At 44.1% G+C, this 25902-nt stretch overlaps 1 protein-coding gene across 2 annotated transcripts in view; it reads left to right on the top strand.

The window, feature by feature from the left end:
* Positions 1–25902, top strand: part of LOC144679523 (arf-GAP with SH3 domain, ANK repeat and PH domain-containing protein 1-like) — a 346344-nt gene that overhangs the window by 286214 nt on the left and 34228 nt on the right. The window contains exons 25-29 of one of the 2 annotated variants that reach the window (XM_078539998.1): positions 1201–1377; positions 10849–10918; positions 17472–17536; positions 20642–21321; positions 24173–24289. In XM_078539998.1, the coding sequence (XP_078396124.1) occupies positions 1201–1377; positions 10849–10918; positions 17472–17536; positions 20642–21321; positions 24173–24241 (1061 nt within the window). In that variant the 3' untranslated portion in view covers positions 24242–24289. Of the gene's footprint in view, positions 1–1200; positions 1378–10848; positions 10919–17471; positions 17537–20641; positions 21322–24172; positions 24290–25902 lie in introns of those variants that run through there. The other variant, XM_078539997.1, reaches the window with a different exon arrangement.

Below are 25902 nucleotides of genomic sequence, written 5' to 3'. Positions count from 1 at the left end.
AGCTCATAAATCCAGCCCATAGTATTGCAGCCTTTTCTCTGCCCAACTGATGTAGCTCCTTATTGGGAAGGCAGGATTTTCCAATTCCTCCTTCATTTTGATGCACAGGAGAGATATTGTGCATTTAGAGTGTTCTCGGCATGTGCCAAATTACTTTGCATTTTGAGTGACTTTTTGAAGTGTAGCAATTCCAGGTTATATAGACAAACATGACAACAAATACCTGCCAGATACCAATCATCATAATAATATAAATGGCTAGTTAGTATGTTTTTGTTGGTGTTGCTTTAGAGTTGCTGATGGACTAGGACATTGGGAAAACTCTTCTGCTGTTCATAGGTTTTTTACATCTACCTGAACGGGCAAATGGGGCTTGTTTTTATATCTGAGTAAACTTTGTATTATCCATCATTCAACCAACCAGAATTCTCTAATAACTGGAATTTCTGACGTTCCCCTAATACGAATTGACACTTATCAACTGGAAGCAATTATAAAGTTATTGGAACCCGTATGGTATATTGTATTATTTTATATTTTATGTTTTAATGTACTGTTGAAAATTAGAAGTAAAAAGAATACTGTTCTTTACTTCCTGAGTACTTATTGCTCTGTATCCCAATGGTAAATGGAACTCTCTATTAACCAGTATATTTGATTAACCAGCATCACCCATTCCCCATGCTTGCTGGATAATAAAGATTCTACTGTACTATAATGCAGCTGTACCTCAGTACTGCATTGAGTGACTGCCTAGATTATGTGCTTGAATCTACACCTTCCAATATAGAGCTGGCACTTGCTAAAAAATAGGGGAAAAAAATCCAGCTTCCAGATACAGTGTCATTATTAATATTCACCAAGAGTGATCTGTCAGGAGTGATTTTCTTCTGTTTCTAATGCTAAATATAACAAGTTTTGAAACTGTATTCTTGTACAAGTATTCTTTGGAATGGTAGATATGTGCGTATTATGTACATTTGCAATTAGATGATCACCATTACAATCTTGAAGAGAGAATTTGCTTTCTGTTCATCAGTTTTAGTCAGTGGTAGACAGGAAGAAGTCAATTATTTACATTTAATTTTGATCCTCTATTGCATCTCTATTGCTTGTATTGCTTTGATCCTCTATTGCTTGTTTTCATAACTGCTCTTAACATATTGTGCAGTAGTCAGCTTTGTTTTTGTGCTTCTCCAGCTCCATATGGCCCAGTTCCTCCTTCAGTCCTTCCTGTAGGTCCCCAGGTCACAACTGGCAGCTCCACTCTATCAAAGAAGAGACCACCACCCCCACCCCCTGGACACAAACGAACTTTATCTGACCCACCAAGTCCACTACCTCATGGTCCCCAGAATAAAGGTCTGATTCCTTGGGGTAAGTTTTTCTTATATTAAGTTAGTTTAGTAATGTTACTGTAGAAAACAGAAAATTGTATTATTGTTTGTCAAAGTAAAATGATATAAAAAGGGAGAAACTGCGAAGAGTTAATTCTTCCTAGTTCATTGAACCTCCACATATCAAAGGAATTTGATGTCATCAATGCATGGAAACTAAATTATCTGGGGACTTTGACATGTGAAAAAATTGACACCCTTGCATTGCTACTTTGGTCAAATGATTACCATCAACTCAGTTTGTGTAAGTTGTCATTCTGGACTGCACAATTTTTTCTCTCTCATTGTCCATCACACTCACGATTGTTTGTGTATTTTCCTTCTGTGTGGTGCACCCTGAAATAATGTGGGAGACTCTGAGACACCATGACTTGAAGACAATAGCTACAGTTTCCATAGTCACTGGGGGCCCTGGTTTATACTCTCTGGCTGGCATAAAGAGCATTGGCCTGACCCAATCTGGAGTACTATGTGCAATTACACTTACTCAATCATCAGAAAGGCATTATTGCTAACAACAAAGATAATTTAGGTTATTGAAAATTTAAGTTATAAGAAAAGATGAAAGGAGGCCTTCCTCTATAATTCAATTATCCAGTGAGCATGAACAACAAGAGCCAGGAAGAAAAAACACCTCTCGACCACCATCAGTGACTCACATCACTACTATTCAAACATTTGAGGAAGTTATGGTGGGAGGCTATTTGAATAGACTTTGATGTTTTGGATCCCTGGATAAAAGGCTGTTTCGGGAAGCTTGTCACAAAATCATGGCCAAAATTTAGAGGGGTGATTTTTTTTTTTAAAGTCATTCAGGGTGCGCTAATTAGAGATTGCTTCAACACTTCATATTAATTACTTTCAAATGAAGTATCAGTTTGTTGAAGTGAGCTTTAACTTTTCTGCTTCGGTAAAACCATCAGTGTTTCCAAGAATAACAAGCACTCAGGTAGACCCATCAGTAGTCATCATTAACCAAAGATCAGTCAGTTGGGCATAAGAATGCAACTCATATCATTCCTAAAAGGACAAAATCTAGCACAAAAGGTTAGTTCATTATTGATTGTTGCTTTGTAAGCCAACATTCCAAGGGTCACTCTTACTAGGCACCTGGGAATAACTTATGTGCATTGACTAAACATTATTAACTTGATTTAACAGCTGAGGGAAAGCACTTTAGAATTAAAGGAGATATAACTGCAAAATTGTCTACAGAAAAGAAAACAGATAGTGGTGGTGAATGCTTGTTTTTCAGACTGGAGGGAAGTAGAGAGTGTCACCCAGGGATCAGAACTATTAGGATCACTGCTGTTTTTGATATATATTCAAGATGTGGAGTTGGGTATACAGAGCATAATTTCAAAGCTTGCAGATGACACAAAAGTCAGAAATGTAGTAAATAGTGAGGAGGATAGTAACAGACTTCAGGAATACATAGCCTGGTGAAATGGGCAAACACATGGCAAATGAAATTTAATATGGAGATGTGTGACATGCATTTTGACAGGAACAATGAGGAAAGGCAATGAAAAGAAAATGGTGCAATTTTTTAGAGGGATTGCAGGAATAGAGAGACTTGGAGGTTTAAATACACAAGTCCTTGAAGGTGGCAATGCAAGTTGAGAAGGCTGCTAAAAGAGTTGTACAAAGACCTTTGGCTTGGTACCATGAATTTAGCTATGTGGACAGAGAGAATCTGGGATTGTTTCTTCAAAACAAGAAGATTAAAATGAGAATTGACAAAGGTGGTGAAAATCATGATGGGTTTTGATAGCATAATAAGGAGAAACCTTATTTCTAGTGGCAGAAGGATTGGTAATAAGAACACACAGAATTAATGTATTTGGCAAAAGAACACAAAAAAATAAATTCCACAGCAAGTTATGAAAGGGTAGTGGAAGCAGATTCAATATCAACTTTCAAAAGGGATTGGATAAATACTTGAAGGAGAAAAACATGCAGGATTAAATGAAAAGGGGAAATAGTAGGGAAGTGACGTGAATTGGAAGCTCTTTCAAAGAACCAGCTCAGACCAGATGGGCCAAAGGACCCCCTGTGTTGTATCTAGAATTCGAAGAAGCACTTCAACAGTGGTGTTTAACACAGGCTGAACTCGTATTTAGACTCCCACTGGTAGTATTCTGTACTACTTCACTGGTGGAGGCCAAATAATTAATGCTACGTTGTCTATTATATGTATAATATTTCTCATTGTAAGAAAAAATTTCCCCCACCACAAATGCGACCTACTCCTTTTTGTGACATGATTATACTTGAAACTATTAGATTTTGAATTTTTCATGTTGTACTGTTGGTCAAGCGTTCACTCTCTCCTTTGTCCAATGAGAGGAGTGATCTAGAACAAGGCATTAAATATGTAAGTGTGGGGAAAAAGCAACAATAATTTGGCAGACAGGGTTTCAAATTTCTTAAAGGACAATACCAAGGTGATTTTTTTTCATCCCCTTTGGATGTTGTAAATTCTTTTTGCATATGGAAGTTCTTTCAAATAATGAGGAACATTGTACCTATAGCTAACTTTAAAATTGTTCAGTTGATGGATTGTTGATGCTTTTTCCCTTTTTACACACATTTTTATTTTTGCAAATATATGTTATCACCATGTCCTCCTAGCCTTTGGAAACAAAGATATACCATAGAGTCATCCATTGTACCAGAACATCAATATTCATTGACCAAATGTGGCCTTAACAAAAAAAAGTACCACAGAATACACAGCTGTACTCAAAACAAGAGTGTGTTTGTAGATCTGTGTGCCTTTGGATTGACTCTCAGGCTAGTCTGTGGGATTTGCGAGCAGGAGTGTCTCTCAAATCAATCAGATTGAAGAATCCTCATTGAGACCCGCAGGGCTGGATTTTAATGAGTGGGACTGAGAGATTTTTGGGAATGGGTGGGGGTTTAAACAATCAAAATTGACAGTGCATCACGACTTCTAGGTTTCATTCAGCACATTAGGCTGCATACAAGTATCCTCCTTATGAGAGGTAGGTTGCCACTTAACATATGTTAATTGCTTAATTAGAATGATATTGACTTAGGTTTTTAACTTTAGCTTTTGGTCTACGGGTTTCCCAGGCTTCCTGATATTGCCCGTGAAAACAAAGTGAGTGCAGGCCAGCAAATTAGAAGTCTGAAGCCATGCTCAAAAAATATGCCAATAAGTACTCAGTGCTGAAAGCTGCTTATGGGAAAAGATCTGTTCACAGTACTTGTGCTGAGCAATTACCTTACACACTTTGGTGGTTTGGAGTTCTGGTCTATCACAGCACGATTCTGCTTACGCTGCCTTAGTTTGGACTTCAGATAAGGACCAAGATGACCAGCAACAGAATTACCAGCTGCTACCTGGAGACCGAGGATACCCATTTTAAATATACTTGATGACACCTCTCAGAAGCCGAAGGAATGAGGCCTAGAGCACTAGAGTGAATGCCATATATTTGATGTGTCATTAGACAAGCCTGCACAAATTTGGAGGCTCCAGAGTCTCCAAAATGGTCATGGTGCACAACGTTTCACAGCAACAAAGCTTCGACCTGCAGCAAGACCAAGGCACAGAGCAGAGTGCCTATTCAAGGAGAGGAGGAGGAAGACGAGGAAGTACAAGGTGAGGTGAGCAGTTCACCACCAGTGGCGAACATTGCTACCCAGGATGCCCTTATTATTTCCATTGTACACTTGTGTTCCACCAGTGCACGCATCACACAAGCTTATGCATAAGCCACCTTTGCCCCCGAACCCCCAAACAATCAAGCATCCATTTCACTTCCACCCTGCATTGGCTGCTGTCAATTCAGATGTTCTTCATTAAACAACCGAAAAGGCCATTTGCCAACCAGCAATGAAAAGTAGGTAACATGAGAAAATGGTGCAAATAATATCTATGTGCTTCAAATGGATAAACAAAATTTAACCATACAAAATGTGTTGGGGACCCAGGTGCATATCCTTATGCAGCCACAAATCTTTTCCTTTTTCTGTTGCCTCAATGTGGTGCAACCAATTATGGTTTCAGCAGATATAGACATGCTGCTCAGATCCTTGCTGTGATGATTGAGTTGCTCTTAGATGATGTCCTCTGGGTTTAGAGCCTGAGGGGCCCTTCCAATTATTGTTCCACCTGCACCTGTGCAAGGGGCAGATTCAGCCATCAGGACTTAAGGCAGCATGTCAGATAGTGGCTGGAGTGGGGGGTACAGGCAACAGGTGAGAAGTGGAAACACTTTGACTGGAGTCCCTCATGTTCCTGTTCAGCATCTGTAAAGGGATAACTCTCTTAAGAGCATACTGAACTCATGCAAAGGAAGTTATGTCACAGTGATGTCACTCACAGAGAGGATGTCTGAGTAGCATCTCAGATATATATTAGTCTTATTTAACATTTGTAAATAGTTAGCATGTAAATAAATGTTTTTTTCCTTCCAGTACGCACGAGCCAGGATCTCCAGAATGGTCATGGTGCACAACGTTGCACAGCAACAAAGTTTTGAGCTGCAGCAAGACCAAGGCACAGAGCAGAGTGCCTATTCAAGGAGAGGAGGAGGAAAACGAAGAATTGCAAGGTGATGAGAGTGGAGGACCCAGAGAACATCATCTAAGAGCAACTTAAATCATCATCAGTGCCTGCAGTGAGATCTCTTCTACAATAATAAGCTAACAAACCCGACAGAAACCCATGATGACAGATGGTGGCACCCAAGGCAAAACTGTAGAAAACACGGGAAAAGCCTCAAGTGAAGTCCAGCAACAGTGCAGCTCAGTGGGTGAAGGACTTCAAAACCAACCCAGCAGCCACACCAGAGACCACCAAATAACGCCAGCAGTCCAGGGTCTGGCAGGACAAGCAGCATGCAGAAGGATGACCTCAGATTCGGGTGCGCAGTGGCTACTACTTTGCCACGACCAGAATCTTTTCAAAACATGGAGGGCCTGGGAAGGCTGAGCAATGACAAAATTGACAAAAATATTTCACCCGATACTGTAGGGCCTCAGGCCTTACAACTAGGAGAACAAAGATCAAATTAGCATTTTTTATATGCTGTTCGGAGCATAGCAGGCAATGTGCACACCAAACAGGGGGTGAACAAAGAGCCAAGGATGTCATTGGAGCCTTTCACTCAAATTTCAGTCTTCATAAAAGTATTGTTATTGAGAGGACAAAGTTTAACCGCCACAGTCAGAAACAAGGTGAAGGGATTGACCTATTCAGCAATGACTTGTACTGACTCGCTGCAAATTGTGAGTATGGAATATTAAAAGATGACCTGATCAGTAGTTGGTGTTTTAGATGAGAAGTTCTTTGACTCCTTACAATCGTGAGAAGATTTAAACAAGATGCGAAGGAAATTTCCCAAAAACAGCCTGATGGAGTTGTTCAATTTGTGGGTTCTAAAACCGAAAGTATAGCAAGGCAGCAACCAAGGAAACACCCTGAAAAGGCGCCAACCTCCATTTTCCAGTGTCCTCGCTGTGGAAGGAAGCAGGAACATGACAAACAGGTCAGGGAAGTCTTACTCTTGCGGCAAAAAGCTGGTTTGACCCTCAATGACTAATGTGTTTTTTCTAGGTCCACAATAAAGTTCCTAGGGCAAATTATCCAAGCAACTGGACCCTCAAAAAAAAACAACAGTAATAAGGGAATTTCCACCACCTATAAATGTGACAGAGCACCAAAGGTTTATGGGCATGGTCAAACAACTAGGCAAATTCCTGCCTCATTTAGCTCAGATAAATGAACCCCGCAGACATCTTTTACGACAGGACCAGACGTGGTGCTGGACAGAGCATCAACTGCAATTGTTCAAACAAATTAAAAGGATACTAACATCCTTGGAGGTCCAGCCCACTACAACCCAAGAACTTCCAACAATTGTGGCAGCTAATGCATCTGCAATGGGACTTGAAGCAGTGCTATTCCAGGTCCAAAGTGATGGCAAAAGAAGGCCCTGTTTACTACACATCCAGGACATAAAGGGTAAACACCAGACTATGCCCGATACACTGTCCAGAATACCTGCCACTTATCCAGGACAGGAAGACAAAACCTTCATAGCAGAAGTGGCAGCCTTTACAGCCTTGACAACCAGATAATTGCCGAAACAGGCCCGAAGTTGTACAAATTTCATACGGCCCAAACACAAGGTGCCAAGTGCACCCAGATTTGCACATACTGCCTGGACAGATGGCCACTGTACACCCCAAGCAACCCCGCCCTGAGACAGTATTTCGAACAGCGGCACCCCTTCAGCATCATAAATGACCTCCTGGTTTATGACATGATGGTGCTGGTACCACGTGCACTCAGCCTGGAGGTCCTCCAGAAGATCCATCAAGGATATCTTGGCATAATCGATTGTAGAATGAGGGCACAGCAGTCTGTATGATGGCCAAGGATTTCACACTCAATTGAACAGATGAAATCTTGCTGTGTCACCTGTGCCATCCACAGGCAGAAGCAGGAAGAGCCACTCTTCTGCTCTCTTTCTTCCCATCAAGGCCTTGGGAATGCCTTGGCATGGATTTGTTTGACTGTAAAGGGAGAATCTTTCTTCTAGCGGTCGACTGTTACTCAGGCTCGATAGAGGTGCAAAAGGTACATGGCCTTACCTCTTGTATAGTTATTACCTCCTTGAGGTAAATGTTCTCTATGCATGGCATTTTGGATGTAGTGACCTCTGATAATGGACCACAGTTCACCAGTGAGTGCTTTCAATCTTTCGCAAAGTCGTATGGAATTGTGCATGCCCCAAAATACTGCCAGGCTAATGGAGAAGCTGAGCGAGAAGTACACACTATCAAAGACCTTTTGAAGAGGAGTGATGACTTTGAGCTCGCTCTGCTTAGCTATCATTTCACACCATTACATAATGGGTTGCAAACTCCTGATAGGCTGCAGGCTTAAGACTCAACTTGCCTTCCTGCCCCACAGCTTGCTACTGAATGTCACTGGAAAAGACCATAATCAAGTTAGGAAGAAGCCTACCAAGCAAGCCAGTTTTTTACATTCAACCAGCAGCATAGAGCTTAAGAGCTTCGGATTCTGAGAAAAGGAGAGAAAGTATGAATCAGAGACCAGAACCGTGCAGGTACAGTAATTGAAAAACTACTACAATTGAGATCATATCCAGTCAGGACACAAACGAAGGAAACCAGGAGTGACAGCAGGATTCCCATCTACCCCAGAAGGAGCTCCGCACTCGTTCATGGAAGCTGGTGAAACCACCAAAGAGACTTTCCCTTCAAGAGAAGAGACATAGGGGAGGAGGAAAATGTATGTAAAATAGAATGGGGATAAAGACCCAGGAGTAGATGTAGAGTAACAGGATAATTCTAATAAGAACATACTGAGTATGTGCATAAGAAGCTATGTCACAGCGATGTCACTTACTGATAAAGGATGTCTGAGTAGCATTTCATAGGACAGCTCTAGCTATATGTTGGTCTTACTTGATTTTTGTAAATAGTTACCATGTAAATAAACTTTTTTGAACAAAGACCGTTTCGTCGGCAAGATCTTTTCTAGATTAAGTCAATGAATCCCGAGACAAACCCATGATATCAGACCATCACCCATCTCATGGCCTCACTGCACTTTGAATTATTCATCTTATTAAAGATGGCATCTAGAGTATGCAAGCCTTTGTTGAAGGCCTCCATGCACTCATTCAATTTCTGCATTTGGTATTCCATGCTACTCTATCCATGGAAGAAGCCATCATCGCAATGGCCTAAAAGGACATGCTACTCACGCATGAGGTGGATCCCTCCAATCTTTATGTAATTATTCTCAGCGCTTTGAGTGTCTATTAGTATATTGCACATTATTTGCTGATGCTCAGTAAGTATCCTTTTCATCAACAATCCGTGGGCTACAACATCTGCATCCAGTTGAGCAGAACCTAGAGAGTTCTGGCCTTTGGACATGACACTCTACTGTTGTCTACCTTCTGCTCTTGCTCACTGTGAAGCGCAAGTCACCATTGTGAAAAACCAACCACCTCTAACTAGCTGCACCAAAGTACATCATACCTGCTAACTCTAATTATAGTGGTGATCCAGAAATCCGATAATGAAGTGGTTGCACTACAAAGCCACTGACAGACTACTTCACCACCTTCCCATGTGTTATTGGACCCCTTGGTTCATGCGCAATAAAATCCAGCCTACAGAGTCTTAACCAGAATATTTAATTCAACGTAAAATCATAGATAGAAAGTGAAGTAACGAGAGAGAAAAAAAAGGTGGTTTTTAAAAAAGAGAGATAAAAGAAAGGAAAAAAAATTTAAAATTTTTAAAATCTCCAACAATATCGTAAATGTCAGCGTGTAAGTTAACCTTTGAAGCCTCAAAAAAATCCTTCCAAAAAGGGGGGTTGACTTACACGCCAAGTAGAAAAGTGGTCGCCATATTTGTTGTTTGCCATGCAGGGTTTGCATGGTGTGGACGTGTCTTAAACTCCCACAGGTCTTCACAACACAGCCCGTATCATCTGCTTGATTCCTTGCAGCCATTTGTGGGGTGAAACATTGAGGCTGACTACCAGTGCAAGTATAGCACATCATGGTTGAAAAGGGGGTCAACTTATATGTCAATTGCATGCAAAAACCTGATTTTTGGGGCCAAAAAATGGGGTCATCTTATATGCTGCGATCTACAGTAAATTCTGAAGGAATGAGATCCACATTTGAAAAAGTAAATTTTCGGTGTCTGAGTGATTGTCTGGCAGTAATTAAAATTTACCATGACACTCAAAACTCACTTAAACGTGAACAAACAAAGATTAACTTTTTATGGCATGTTTAGTGGGTACCATAACTTTACGTCCTTCGTCTATTTTAATGCCAAGTTCCTTGGTGAGGTACCAGTGTAGCAAAGCTAATGGGGGAGCAAGACAAATTGGACAGCAGCTTCCTGATTTTCATGTTTAATTGTGCATGCATGAACATTGGAAGTTGCTTTGAGAGTTACTCCATAATAATTGTGAGTGCTAGTGGTCTCACCATTAATACTACAAAATCGGAGCTATTGATTTGTCAGCTAATTGGTTTCCAGTTCGAAAATTGTTTTAAAAGGTGAAATAATGCTGGGAGCTAGATGATTAGCAAAAATGCTGTGATTTAATAAAAGTAGCATGTAGTTTGGAAGTTTAAAATTAATAATGATTACATGGTGAACCAGTGGTGTTCATTTCTACTTCGTATATATCATATTCCAATTTTTTTATTGGAATTCATGGATTCTAAAATATGCATAAACTTTGAAGTAGCTGCAGAGTTAGAGTTAGTGATCATTCTGGATAGTGTTTATTGATGCTTCATTTTTGGTATCAGAATGTGCTTGCATCCATTTTTGGTGGTTTTTCATTGTAAGTGGCTGCATTCCTATCTAAATTAATGCTGAACAAACCTAAAATATAATTGTCTCCTAGGCACAGATTCTGGTCCCCCACAACCAAACCGAACAGGAAATAAGTTTGAAGGATTGCCTCAACAATCAAGGTAAGTATAGACTATTTTTTACCTAGTTGACTTTTAAACCAAATTATGTTTGGACCCTCCTTTCCTAACATAAGGAGAAATATCCTGCTGAAGTTGGAAAACTCCATCAATTGTTATATAACTGAAATAGAAGAACTTCAATACAACTGTGGGTATCTTAGAAAAGGACTACAGTTGAAAGTCACATTTGTTTTATCATACTGGAGTTTAAATGCTTTAAAATTCTAATTCTCTGAAAGGGGAGTTAAGATGACTGATTGGCATAATAGAATCAATGGACGGAATTGTCAGCCTCCGTTGGCGGCGAGCGTCATGGCAGGCGAGGGGGGTGGGTAACAATATGACAGGAAGGCCAAAAATTGGTTTAACATCGTCATGAAACCAGCTAGCCATTGCCTGCTCCGCCCAACAATGGCAGGCCACCTTTCCCGCCGTCCAACATCGGGAATGTAACTTTAATATATTTGCACCTCATCATCTTGTCTGCCCATCGGAATCATCTCCCCACGTCGAATTTATCTCCCACATTGGCATGACTTCAGATCGACGTGATTCATAACCGCACTTAAGAGGCGTGCACCTGGCGAGCTGAACTTCGAGGGGAAGTCGGAGGTGAGTGCACACTAATGTTGTACAGTGCTAGCGAGGGTCGCCCGTTCAACTTCAAGGAAGAGGCACTGCGCATTCAGGCGAAGGCACGGGCAAGTTGATTTTTCCAGCTGCAGTGCGGTGCTGGGGCAAGGGCTGCACTGCAGTGAGGCAGGTGGGCAGGGCAGCATGGTCTGATGGTAGTGCACAAGCACATGTCGGAGGGCAGTGTGGGAGGGACACAGCCACACAATAGGGAAACGGTCACGCATCAGGGAAACCTATAAAGTGAGCATTCTTCTGCAGTTGAGACAGTTCAGGTGCAGGTACATTAGCATGCTTGAAGTTGGGCCTCTAGCTTATCTGCCCACTCAAGCAACACAGAGGCATGCAAGTACCACCAAATGCTCCTGAACCTTTCACCCCTCGGGCACAGACTGTAAATTAATGAGTGTTTTAGGGGGCTACAGAACAATTGGACGACTGGGCACATTGTACAATCTCCTTGCTAAAGCTAACCATGGAGCAGTCACTGGTGGAGGTGCTCACAGCCCCTTGCAATGTCATCATTCAGGTTTGGACCAGTCTACCCCATGGTTCAAGCTAACAGCGCAGCCTTGCAGCACAGCCTTGCAGTGCGGGTTAGGAGAATGCCTGCACCTGAGCTGAGAGCACAGCATGCAGTACAGTGTCTGAAGCTGCCACCAGTCGATCAGGACGAGTGGGGCAGAGGTGGATGGGGTTTCGGGCAGCCATGCAGCACATAAACTCTGGCTGTCCAAGTAGTGGCCAGCACTCTCTGGCATGCATTAAGGGACCTTAAGATGGAGCTGGAGCTGCACACATAACCATGAGAGGTCCCTAGAAGACCGCTAATAACCCACATGTCTCTCTCTTTCATTCTGTAGGAGGAGTATATCAGGAGCATGGAGCCTGGTGACCTAGCTGTATGTTTCATGGCTTACAGGGAGTGGAGATGAAGAGGAAGAGAGCGATAGAGGCACCTGGCTGAGCAGAGGGGGGAGTAACACCCTCAAGAAGAAGGGGCACATGCCACTGAAGAGCCACAGCAAACTGTCGCGGGTCGGTGCCTTGCTAGACCCAAGGCCTACAGATGGAGCTTGTCATTCCTGCAGATGACCAAGAACCAGTGTCACCAAAGATTGCACATGCCTAGGGAACTGGTTGATTACATATGCCACCTGCTGCAGGATTTGGTGCTTGGGGTACTTGGAGGGCATCCACTGCCAGTGGCCATGAAAGTGACTGTGGCGCTCAATTTTTACGCCAGTGACTCCTTCCAGGGCTCCAAAGGTGACCTCTGCGGGATCTCGCAAGCCTCCACCCACAAGTACATGCAGGACGCCACCTTCGTGAAGGCACACAACTTTGTGCATTTTGACCAGGATTAGGCAAGCCAGGAAGCAAGAGCACTGGGATTTGTGCAGATCTCTGGTTTTCCATAGGTGCAGGGTGCCATCGACTGCATTCATGTGGCACTTAGATCTCCATGGCAACAAGCAGTGCAGTATGTGAACTGCAAAGGCTTCCACTTGCTGCGTGTTCAGCTGGTCTGCAACCACAGCAAACACATCCTGCAGGTTTGCACACAATTCAAAAGGAGTGTCCACGACTCTTTCATTCTCAGTAGATCTCAGATCCCTGACGTCTTCTAGGGGGAATGTAGGCTGCAGGGTTAGCTCCTCGCGTCAATGGCTAGCCGCAGAGGACATGGCTGATGACGCACGTGCGGCATCCTCAGAGTACAGCAGAGAGAAGGTACAGCAAGGTTTATGCTGCAACTCGCACTTGGTGGAGCAAACCACTGGGATGTTGAAAATGAGGTTCCGGTGCCCTGACTGGGCTGCTGGAGCCCTGCAATACAGTCCACAGAGGGTGCCACGCACCACACATCGTCGTCACCTGCTGCGCCCTACACAACCCTGGGGCTGCAACGTAGGGAGGAGCTGCTTGAGGAGGAGACAGAGGAGGACGTCGACGGGGATGAGGTCCTCGAAGGCGAGGATGACGGCGATGAGGCTGCGTTGTCCAGACGAGGCAGGGGTGCTCGGGAGGCCCTCATGGCTGCTAGATTCATGGAGGATGATGACGACATGCAGTGAGGACACTCTATGGGTCCTCGCCTTGCATCTGTGAACGTTTGACACCAGTCTGGCTGATGGCAGCGCACATATCCTCTGTGATAAGGCTCCTGTCATGGTGACTCAGCGGATGCCCATAGTCTCCATATTCCAGGAGGATGATAACGACGTACAGTGGGGACACCCCATAGATTCTCACAAAGCTTATGTGAATGTCTGATTCCTGTCCGGCTGATGGCAGCTCGTTTGTGCTCTGTGAACAGGGTCACATCATGGAGATGCAGTGGGGAAACTTGAACTTCTCCTGATCCTGTGGCATCCTTCATGAGCTGACCCCTTCAGGACCACACTGTCACCGGACAAAGATGCTGATGAGATGGTGGGGGCCAGCCATACCTCAAAAGTGCTGAGAGAATGACAGAACTCTGTGCCGCTGGCCCAGGACACTCTGGCAGCAATGATAAGCCCCATCGAGGTGCAAGCATGACTGATGTGTCCAGTGACTGTGAAGGCGCACCATCAGTGTGCTGGGAAGGTTGCACAAAGCACAAGGAGGAGGCCCTGGACTGTGACACCTGCCTTTATCCTGTGCAGGAACTAAGCTTTCACTTTAGACTGACAGGGACACTGCTCATCATAACAAGGAGCCATAGACAGGGTGACATTGTTGGGAGTTTATTTACAATAATCAACATTACGTGCAAGTGATTAATGCCGTGCCCACACGGTGAAAATACATCATTTTAACCTTCCTAACCCTGCCACTACATCTTGGTGCGCCCCCAACATCCACAGTGGAGGTGAAGACAGCCTGCTGACTGCTATGCTCTGCCTCTGATGACCTTGGTGGGCGTACTCTGGAGGACCGGGACCTGGAGGGCCCCGGCCTGCTTTCGGGATCATGCTGTGTGGCAGTGGCACCCTCCTTGGCCTGTGGAGCTGGAGCTTCTGGGGACACAGGAAGAGGAGATTTGGACGGGCCAGATACCCCCGGAGTCACCTGGGTGGATGGTCCCAGGGTGTGCACCTGCTGATCCTCCTCCCAATGGGTGTCCGAGGGCCCCTGGCTGACTCCTTGAGGAGAAGGGGAAGCTGGAGTGAGAGCGAGCTGCTGCACACCCCTCTCGTGTTGACACTGTTGAGGACCAACTATGGCACCGGCGATGGAGTTCAGCCCCCGTAGCTGTGCAGAACCGATGTCCTGGACCAGGGTTGCCGTGGCAGCCGCCAACCTAACGGTGTTAACCTTGGTGCATTGGTGTGCCGACATTATCACCTCAGACTGAAGGCAGATGGACTCCTCCATCATGCCTTGCAATCTGAGTAGTGCTGCAGACATCCCTTCCTGATGTTGCCGAGCTTGCCTTTGCAGCTCCAGTAACTGAGATATGGCCGAGTCCAGAGGCTCCTCATCTGACTTGGACTTAGCAAATTTCTGGTCCCCAGAAGTCCTCAGAGTGCCAGAAACCTAGGAAGTCCCTGCTGCCGCCTGCCGCGGATCAGACAGTGCGATGTGCTCACCAGACTGTGACCACGAGGCTACTGTAGAACAATGTTCTACTGAGGTGTGTGTCTCAGCACTGTGACAGGTCTTCAATTAGGGTGTCATCAGATTCTTCTTCTGAGGTGTCTTCAGGGCTTGAGTCGAGGACCTGGGTTGTGGGTCCCTCGGCTGCTTCCCAGATGTGCCTGCCAAAGGAAGGAGAGATAATTAGTGCACGGCAGCGGCCTGTGGAACAGGGGGACTGACTCACGGCATGGTTGTCTGATGAATATTGCACTGCTGGATCCTCACTTGTTTGAGCACCACCAACTTCACTGTCAGCATGGGAACAGTCCAGATCATCACCAGCCAGCTGGATGATTCTAATTTCAAAGTCCATGAGGACCTTGATGTCAGGTATTCCTCCACCAGTCTGCAACCTCTACCTTTTGTTGTGTGCCAGCTTGTCCTACATGAATACAGATGGAGAGTGTGTAAGCAGGAAACCTGCCGGGCCAGATGATAAGGATGCCTGGCATGTGTAGGTAGTGAGTGGTGCCATGGACGGGATGCGGACATGTTGTGCAGGGCAGATAAAGGTTTGGGGGTGAGAGTGAATGGTGTTGTCCCTTGAACTTGCAGTGAGTGAGATCCCTGTAGATTTGTGATGGGCTTGTGAGTGTGAGAGCGGAATGATGAGAAGAGTGACTTACCCTGGTGGAACAAAGGAGATCATTCATCCTCTTTTAGCACTGGGTGGCTGTCCTCTTTAGCAGGGCATGGGCACTGACCACTGCTGCCACCTCCTCCCATGCTGGATTGATGACCTTGCGTGCTGGTCTTTGCCCAGAGTAGGGCTAGAGGACTTCACGGCAGGCCTTCACAGCATCCAGTAGGGTCTGAGGGAGGCGTCGCTAAATTTGGAAGCAGCATGTTTCCCTCCTTTGGCAGCCATGACTTTCCAGCAGCTTCCGATGCCTTAGAGAAAGCTAGGTCTGTGCAGGGGCACCATTTAAATATGGCGCCCTGATTACTGAAGCCCTGAGGTGATAGCAGAGTGGGCAAATCAGAGGCCACCCCACCAGCATGTTTCCCAGGAATGCATTATTAATGAGGTGGGACAAGCCGGGAATGGAACAATACGGCACGAAAAGCTGCCATTGCGGCCAACAGGCAAAACGTCCTTTTTCCTGCCTGTTACCACACTTTTTGCAAACCTGGGACGCTTCAAAACAATGTTTCTAATGGACTATCAACCATTTGGTAGCCTACCTTCTGGTTTAATGTCAGCAACTGATCAGGTCACATTTTGCATCAGTTTAATTCTGGCCTTAAAAATAGTCCAGTTTTTCTAAACTTGCTTCCACATCAAAAATGGATTCTGGGAGCCGGGAGAAAGAAAGAATGAATAAATATAGTCAAGCCTGTATATCATGTACATAACTTAATGTTCATCCAAGATGATCAGCTATTTCAGTGTTTGCTCTAGCATTTTATTGAATGGTGTGGGTGGTAATCCTGATATTTCTTACAATTGATCAGTGTACAGAAATTAACTGGTTTCTAATACAGTGTGTTGGATCATCCTTTTCTCAAGGCTCCAGCCAGAGTACTCTGTCTTCATCAATAGTGAGCACTTATACTTCAATCTGTCAATTATCCCGTTGCTCATCTTCACTGCTTCATAATCTCAAGTTGCAATTTCTAGCAGGACCAGTTTTGTGGGAAGCTTAGTAAATAGCCAACTCTTCCTTGCAACTAACCTATCTTTCACGCTTTATATCAGGTTCTTATCTAAGCCCAAGAAGCCCTACTGAAAGGCAGCATCTAAATTGTGTAAATCCCATCTACAATTTGACAATACTACTTGCATAACATTGTAAACTCAAGTTCTTCTGGGGTAGTGTTATCGTAAAATTCAACTGGATTCAAATCCACACATTTAAAAATTCTCATTGTTAGCAGGAATTTGTTAAACCAGATAATTTGCAAGTCACAGCCAGAGTTGTGCCTTGATGGTTCTGTTTGAATTTGAAATATGGCCCACTCTACCTTATTGTCTCCCAAATAAATTTAACCGTGACTTTTGCACACGTGCCACAGAAAAAGAAGTATGTTTGCATTATATTCTGTTTGTGTTACAAAATATAGTTTGATAGATTTCAGCATAAATATTTGACAGAATGGCTTAAATAATAAGTACTTAAGAAATATTACTACCCACAGCGTACAGTCCCAATTCATATTTGACAAACGTACTGGGGCAGTATAGAATGGGAGTTTCATGAGATTGGTATGCTTTTGTTTTCATCTTGGAAGCATGATTCACAGATAGTTATCAATATTTTAACTTATCATTGTCTTTCATTTGCTTATACAGTACTGGAACTGGAACCACAAAAACTGCCTTAGGCCCACGAGTGCTTCCAAAACTACCTCAAAAAGGTAAGATTAAACATATGTAAGTTCAATTTGGCATTCAAATATTTAATTCTATAAATTAACACTACATTTTAACATTTTTCATAATTAGCTCTTACATTTGAACTTTTTTCACTGACATGATTTATTTGTTACTCCATTCGTCGTCAAAATACCTGTGAAATATCTGTAGAATCTAGTTAGTTAAAAATTTGGCATCTGGCATGTGTCCACTGTCCCCTGTGGGGTGTAAAGCTTTCCAAATGGCTCAGATTTTACATTTTTGAAAGAACATAAATACTCATAAAGATGCAATGCGCATCACTAACTCAAAAAATATACCCAATTTTAAAGAAACGAGCAATCACACCCCTACAAAATTCTAAAGCCTTTGATTACCAAGCTTCTAACCCCACCCACTCATATATTATGCCTTTGAAAATAACATTTCCAACATAAAAACACACAAATAAATTCTTAGTCTTTTAAATCCTTATCTTCCAGAGTTTCCGACAAATGTTGCTCGCACAAGCCTCTTGAGACCCTTGGCCTTGCTGTCTGCTTGTGGCTCACCAAACGCTACAGCATATGCACAAGATCCTAGCAGATCCCAATGCTGCTGAGAGCCCCGCACCTTAGCCTTGCCACTTCCTTCCAGCCCCTCTCAAGCCAAAATGATGTAGACACTCTCAAGTGCAGTCAGCCATCCTCTGCGCTACCAAGTCCAGCCTCTCTTTCCTCCCTATTATATTTTGCCCTGTTCTCTCTAGAATCTGCGCTTTAAGTGATGAATGTCTCACTCTCTCCCTTTCTAAGTGCTGGGAGATCTCAGGACTCTGCCTTCATGGGGCAGAATTTTCTGCCTGTCGGGGGCAGGCCTGACCCAATCTCCGGCGGGCGGGGAGCGGGCCCCACCGCCATTTTACGTGGGCGGGCCAATTAAGGCCCGCCCAGCGTGACGTCCAGCGGGAAGCGCTGTGCGCTTCCTCGGGGGGCATTCCCCAAAAGCAAGAGTGCGCTCTTTCGTGCATGCGCACGAAAGAGCACACATCTCCCTGAGGCTAAGTGCTGCCTCAGGGAGATTGCTGACACTTTTAAAAAGATTGAAAATAGAAATTTAAAAAAATCCTTAACATGCCCCCCTCATGTGACAATGTCACTTGAGATGGGACATGTTCATAAATTATAGTAAAACTTTATTAAACTGTTTAAAACCCTGCATGAAACCTCATCCCGCCAGTAATGAGGTTTCAAGTTTTTTCTATAGCCCGCCTGGGCTCCTGGCCTACCTGCCAACCTTAAGGTTGGATGGGCAGGTCCTTTAATTGTTTAAATGATCCTGTCAATGGCCTCAATTGGCCCCGCCCCCTGCTCACCAACAGCAAAATTCTGCCCATGGTATTGCTAGGCCTCAGATCATTCGTTTAATTTTGAAACACTGTCCACACTGTCCATGTATCAGGATAACCACTGCCAGTTCCTCCCCGTCTGAGACACCAGTCCCAATGTCCAAGTTGCCATACAAGTTGCTACTGCTCCATTAATTTGTCTGCACCATCCTGGCACTTATTTCTGACCATGCACATGCTGCTTTGTCATGTAGCACACCCTGGACTTAAGAAAGATAACTTATAGAAATTGAGAACATCACACACACTGGAAAGCATACATAAGGATGGAGAGACTTGCAGAAAGAATGAAAGAGAAAAAAAGAAATTCAGACACTTCAATAAGAAGCTTTAAGAATGAAAGAAAGATAAATGAGTTGGATCACAGAGCAAAATAAAACACAAGTGGGACAAAGCAGGGTGATAAGAAACCAGAGAAACAGTTACAAGAAACTTATTTTTCTTGCAATGTCATGGGAGAAAAATTTTGTTAAAAAAAACTTATTTATATAGTGCCTTAAAACTTCTCAATTTCTCAAAGTACTACACATATAATTGATTACTCTGAAATGTAGCCACTCTTGTGTAGATAAGAATAGCAGCCATTTTGCATTCAGCAAGGTTCCACAAACAAATGACCAGCGGGGTAGTCCTCTTGGTGTCCTGGTCAAAATTTATCCCTCAGGCAACATCATCAAAACAGATTATCTAGGCATTTATCTCACTAATTTTTATAAGACCTTGCTGTGCCGCCACACTTCCCTACATTATAGTAGTGATGATTGAGAGCAGCAGCGATTCCAAAACTTGACTTCAATCTCCAATCAGTTAAGATGAAAATCATCCAGATTCCTGCTTCTAATTATTATCCAATGACTGCTGTTGGAAAGTCCGTGTGTCAGTGTTGGATGAGGGTGCTTCTGGATTTAGCTATAATGCCCTCCAGTGGACAAATAGCTTGCCAAAATTCACTGTCTAGACTCCCACAGGAAGCATGGGTACTTAGCTAAAGTACTTGGAGAGATCTGACAATTATGAACCTTACCAGTATGAGAGACAACACATTTCGGTTGGGAGAACCATTTTTTTTTTAATTGCCGGATTGATGGGAAATTAGCTGAACCATTTTTCCTAAGATTCTGGACTAGCTGTGAATGCGAGTTGGGGAGTGGGGCTTGGAAAGAGGAAGTACTGTTGAAGTGAGAGAGTCCTGGAGTCCTATACTAGTCATAAGAACTAGCATTAAATTGCAATTTAAGTTGACATTCAAATCCTACTTCTGACAAGGTGAAAAAGTTTTTGTTTCCCAATTTTCTGCTGGGTCACTAAATTGAGCATCTCGTAGTAACAGGGCATCTCATCTCAGGAACTGTAAAATTCTTCAGAAAAATTAAGTTTTATGTCAGGTGATAAGAACTGGCATTATGGTGGTTTTAGAAAGGCCTATATCCAGCAATTGAACGTCAACTTGAGAAACTTGAAGAAAAGGGAGAAATAGTATGATATGTGTTAAAAATAAAAGTTTTATATTTTGATTAGAACTGATTTTCATTTCATAACAACAGTTTCATACTGTTTGCCTCATTACATTTCATCTGTTTGTGGAATGATTTTCATAAGCTCCATATTTGGTACTCTTTGCTAAAGGGCAGTTGATATTTTATGGCAATGTTTAATTTTATAACTACAGTGAACACTATAATTGAAGAACTTTAATCTTTGTACTCGTCTCTACCTCTAGTGTCCCTGAGAAAGATTGATAGTATCCATCACAGTTCAGTGGATAAATCAAGTCCAGAGACCTTTCAGAAGCTGCATCCAGGAGACCTGCCCCAGAAACCACATGTGGAAGACCTGCCCCAGAAGCCACATCCGGGAGACCTGCCCCAGAAGCCGCATCCAGGAGACCTGCCCCAGAAGCCGCATCCGGGAGACCTGCCCCAGAAGCCACATCCAGGAGACCTGCCCCAGAAGCCGCACCCGGGAGACCTGCCCCAGAAGCCGCACCCGGGAGACCTGCCTCAGAAGCCGCACCCGGGAGACCTGCCCCAGAAGCCGCATCCGGGAGACCTGCCCCAGAAGCCGCATCCGGGAGACCTGCCCCAGAAGCCGCATCCGGGAGACCTGCCCCAGAAGCCGCATCCGGGAGACCTGCCCCAGAAGCCGCATCTGGGAGACCTACCCCAAAAACCCAAAGAACTGCCACCGAAGCCACAGCCAGGAGAAATCCCTCAAAAACCCCACATCGAAGTCATCCAAAAGCCCCACCCTGGGGAGGTACCTCAAAAGCAACAGGCTCAAGAGATTTCTCCAAAACCACAGACAGGAGATACACTGCCGAGACAAGCATCTGAAGATGCAAATGGTACATCTCCCAGTCTACCTGAGACCCCTGTGCCCCTACCTAGGAAGATAAATGCAGTAAGTGAATTTTTTCATGTTCAATTTAATCAGTAGGGAGGGAAATGGATAAAGGTTAACTAAATGGGAAGGGGGGTTGGCCAGCAAATGCTAACAGAGGCACCCGGATTGTGGGGAGGGGCGGGTGGCGGGTTATGTGCTCAAATCGTTGAAAGTTGGCAGGACAGTTTGAGAAAGTGATTAAAAGGGCATAAGGAATCCTGGGCTTTATGAATAGAGGCACTGAGTACAAAAGCAAGGGGGTTATAATGAATGTTCATAAAACACTGTTTCAGCTTCGGATGTAGCTTTTTCTTTTATTCGTTCATGAGATGTGGCTAGGCCAGCATTTATTGCCCATCCATAATTGCCCTTGTTGAGAGGGCATTTAAGAGTCAACCACATTGCTGTGGGTCTGGAGTCACATGTAGGCCAGACCAGGTAAGGATGGCAGATTTCCTTCCCTAAAGGACATTAGTGAACCAGATGGGTTTTTACAACAATTGGCAATGGTTCCAGATTTTTATTGGATTCAAATTTCACCATCCGCTGTGGTGGGATTCAAACCCGAGTCTCCGAAGCATTACCCCTGGGTCTCTGGAATATTAGCCAGTGAGAATACCACTATGCCACCACCTCCCCATAGTGTCCTATTCTGGCTATCACATTTCAGGAAGGACGTAAAGGCTTAAGAGAAGGTGCAGAAAAGATTTATGAGCATGGTTCCCAGGATGAGGGACTTCAGTTACATGGATAGATTAGAGAAATTGGGGGTTGTTCTCCAGAGAAGAAAAGGTCAAGAGGAAACTTCATAGAAGTGCTCAAAATCATGACTGGTCTAGACAAAGTAAATAGAGGGAAAGGATAGAGAGAAAGAGAATCAGAGGAAGCAGATTTTTAACCTTTTTGGCAAAAGAACCAAAGGCAACGCGGGGAAAAACTTCTTTACGCAGCTTAGCTTGGTATCTGAAATGCATTGCCTGGGAGTGATAGAGGCAGATCCAGTTGTGATTTTCTAAAGGGAATTGGCTAAACACCTGAGGAGTGAAGATTTGTGGGACTGGAGGTGGGGCATGGGGTGGGACGAGTTCAGTTGCCCTGGCAGACAGCTGGTAGAGACTCGGTGTTGACAGTGGGGGATTCAGCGATGGTAATGCCATTGAACGTCATGGGGAGACGGTTAGATTCTCTCTTGTTGGAGATTGTCATTGCCTAGCACTTGTGTGGCACAAATGTTATTTGCCACTTGTCAGCTCAAGCCTGGAAGTCCAGATCTTGCTGCGTTTGGAGCTTTGCTGCACTCTGCTGTGTATAAAGCCTCACTTTTTTCTCTTGTTGCCATCAGTGCACCACTGTTGTTTCCCAACAACAGAAAAAGAATTAAGCTTCTATGGCTTGACAAAATGTTGAAAATTTTCAAGTCTATTAAATGCTTGGATAATTTAGTTTGACTAAGGTTTAGTTTCACTATTTTGATCGGTTCCAGTAAAAAAAAAAGTTGACTTCTCAGGATTGTCAATTCCAATTTTAATATCTACAACCAATCTCAGTGATAGGCATACAAAATACATGGGCCAGATTTTCGCCATTGAGGCGAATGGCTGAAATTGGGAAATTTCCTGGCTCGCTGCAACTGCCTCAGGAAAATGTACCCTAAATGGTGTGATTTTCATTCTGGAGTGGCAGATGTGGAATCGAGCCGAGCCCACCAACCCCAGATGCAGATTGGAGGCGGTCACAGGTTTCCGAGTGCTGGTTAAAAGGCCTCTCCTGGTTTTCTGGGAATTATTCTGTTAAATATTAGGCCCTTTAGCCCTCACACACCCCCATCCACTCTCCATGCCACATCCATGCCAATCCTGCCCTTGACCCACCCTCAATGATCCTTCATACCAACCCATGCCCCTCATACTCACCATGCCAACTCATAACCGCCCCTCTCTCCCCCCCCCCCCCCCCCCCTCATCCCCATGGTCCCTTAACTTAGAGCCAACCCATGCCAACCACCCTTTGCCTTTACACCCTCCGTTCCAATTCACCTATTATCCACATCTACAGACCACAAGAGCCATGCTGAGATGAAATAAAATTCTAAGCATCTATTACAGACTTCACTATATAAAAGAAACTCATTCATGAAAGCCAATTCAATTCATTTAAATCCCATCAAGTACTTAATCCTTTATCAAGCATTTGTATTCAAAACCCCACATCAAAGACAGCTAATCCTTTAATTACCTCTTGGAGCTGTCAGTCAAACTGTGACCTTACAACTCCCAACCTTTGTGATAATGAAGTAGTCAAGCACTAATAATGCTATAATGATAGCACTTGGTGTTATGTGAACAAACATCTATTGAAACTGGTAGAACTGATTTTTGCTTTAACTCAAAGGTAGGCAGTTTTTTTTTAAATATTAAAGAGCAAAGGATTTAAATAACCTGACAGCTTGACAGTTCTACATAGCTTTTCCACCCTTCACAAGCAATTACATCTCCAACATAAAAGTCATGGAACATACATGCAGGTTGAGGCAGCTCCTGGAGCAAAAATTGGATCTGCTTGTTCTGTGCACTGAGTTTAAATGGCCCAGCTGATCTGTAATGTGTGCCGCTTCATGCCTTGCCCCCTTTCCCCTACTAGTGAAAATGGGATCTGCCAGAAATGAGGGCAGGACTTCAGTCTGCCATTTTTAGAGTTCCATAGAGTCTCCCTGACTCTGCAAAAATCAAGCTCCATATCTTATTTCTAAATCAAAACTGGTCCAAACACAAATTAATAGATTTATTCAGTGGAAAGTGATCTTGGCTGTCCTTCAATCTCAATAACTAGCCTGATACCAGATATTTAACCAGACAATCCAATTGCCTAGCTGATTCTCAGGCAATTTTGTCACCCACATTGGCATTGGAAGAGTGTCCTGCAGTCAGCATCACAGTGAAGCAGCCTGGGAAGAGTGCCCTGCAGTCAGCATTGTGGTGAAGCAGTCTGGGAAGAGTGTCCTGCAGTCAGCATCACAGTGAAGCAGTCTGGGAAGAGTGTCCTGCAGTCAGCATTGTGGTGAAGTAGTCTGGGAAGAGTGTCCTACAGTCAGCATCACAGTGAAGCAGTCTGGGAAGAGTGTCCTGCAGTCAGTTCTTGTTGAAAATAACAAGAGTGACATCACAAGACAGCACGAGAGAGCAGTGGAGAGATCAGAACCAGCACAAGTGTGGGGAAGCTTCAAAAAGTGACATCAGCACAAAGGTGAGAGCTGATTGGTGAGTAATGGGTAAGTGTTTTTCTCCAGTTTAAAATAGATTAAGCTAAGGAAAGGTAAGCGTTCTAGTTTTTATTTAAAGTACATAAATAATTTAACTTTTTTTACTGTATTTAACTTAAAGTAAGGGACTTTTTCAACTAGAGGCATGACAGGGCAGCTCAGTCCAATGTTATGTACCACCTGCAACATGTGGGAAGTCCTAGACACTCCTTGTATTCTGACCGAATCACATGTGCAGGAAGTGCCACCAGCTGCAGCTACTTGAGCTCTGAGCTTCGGAGCTTGAGCGGTAGCTGGAGGCACTAATTTGCATCCAAGAGTCTGAGAGTTTCATGGTTAGCACGTTTTTAGATGTGGTCACCCCGCAGCTTATGAAGTGCAGACAGAAAATGGGTGACATCAGTCAGAAGAAAGGTGTCAGGCAGATAGTCAGGAAATCCCCAAGATGCATCTCGCTGGAGAACCGTTTTTCCGTCTTGGAAAACGGTGAGAGTGACGGTTCCTCTGGGGAGTGCAGCCAAGCTTATGGTACTGTGAGTGGCTCAGCTGCACGGGGCGGGGAGGAAAAAGAGGGGAAGAGCAATAGTGATAGGAGACTCGATAGTAAGGGGAACAGACAGGCGTTTCTGCGGCTGTAGACGTGACTCCAGGATGGTATCTTGCCTCCCTGGTGCCAGGGTCAAGGATGTCACTGAATGGTTGTGGGGCATTCTAAAGGGGGAAGGCAAACAGACAGAGATCGTGGTACATATTGGTACCAACGACATAGCTAGAAAGAGGGATGAGGCCCTGCAAGCAGAATTTAGGGAGCTAGGAAGCAGATTAAAAAACAAGACCTCAAAGGTAGCAATCTCTGAATTACTTCCAGTGCCATGCACTAGTGAGTATAGAAATAGGAGGTTAGTCCAGATGAATGTGTGGCTGGAGAGATGGTGCAGGAGGGAAGACTTTAGATTTCTGGGACATTGGGACCGTTTCTGGGGACAGTGGGAGCTGTACAAGGCGGACTGGTTGCACCTGAACCAGAATGGGACCAACATCCTTGCAGGGAGGTTTGCTAGTGTTGTTGAGGAGGGTTTAAACTAACTTGACAGAGGGATGGGATCCTGAGAGTTGGTTCAGCAGGGGGAGATGCAGAGCCAAAATTAGATGAGAGAGCGAGTGAGTCGGGACGGCATAGAAATTATAGGCCAGTTAAGGCAGAAGGGAGTTTGGCAAGATTGGATGATATTTATTTTAATGCAAGGCATCTGACGAATAAGGCAGATGAGTTAAGGGCACGAATGAACACATGGAAGTGCGATGTCATTGCGGTCACAGAGGTTGAGAGAGGGGCAGGA

Source organism: Cetorhinus maximus, chromosome 4 (genome assembly GCF_964194155.1).
Source record: "Cetorhinus maximus chromosome 4, sCetMax3.hap1.1, whole genome shotgun sequence".
Taxonomy (NCBI): Eukaryota; Metazoa; Chordata; class Chondrichthyes; order Lamniformes; family Cetorhinidae; genus Cetorhinus; species Cetorhinus maximus.
The sequence above is the reverse complement of the archived record's forward strand: the minus strand, read 5'-3'. Positions and strand labels throughout refer to the sequence as shown.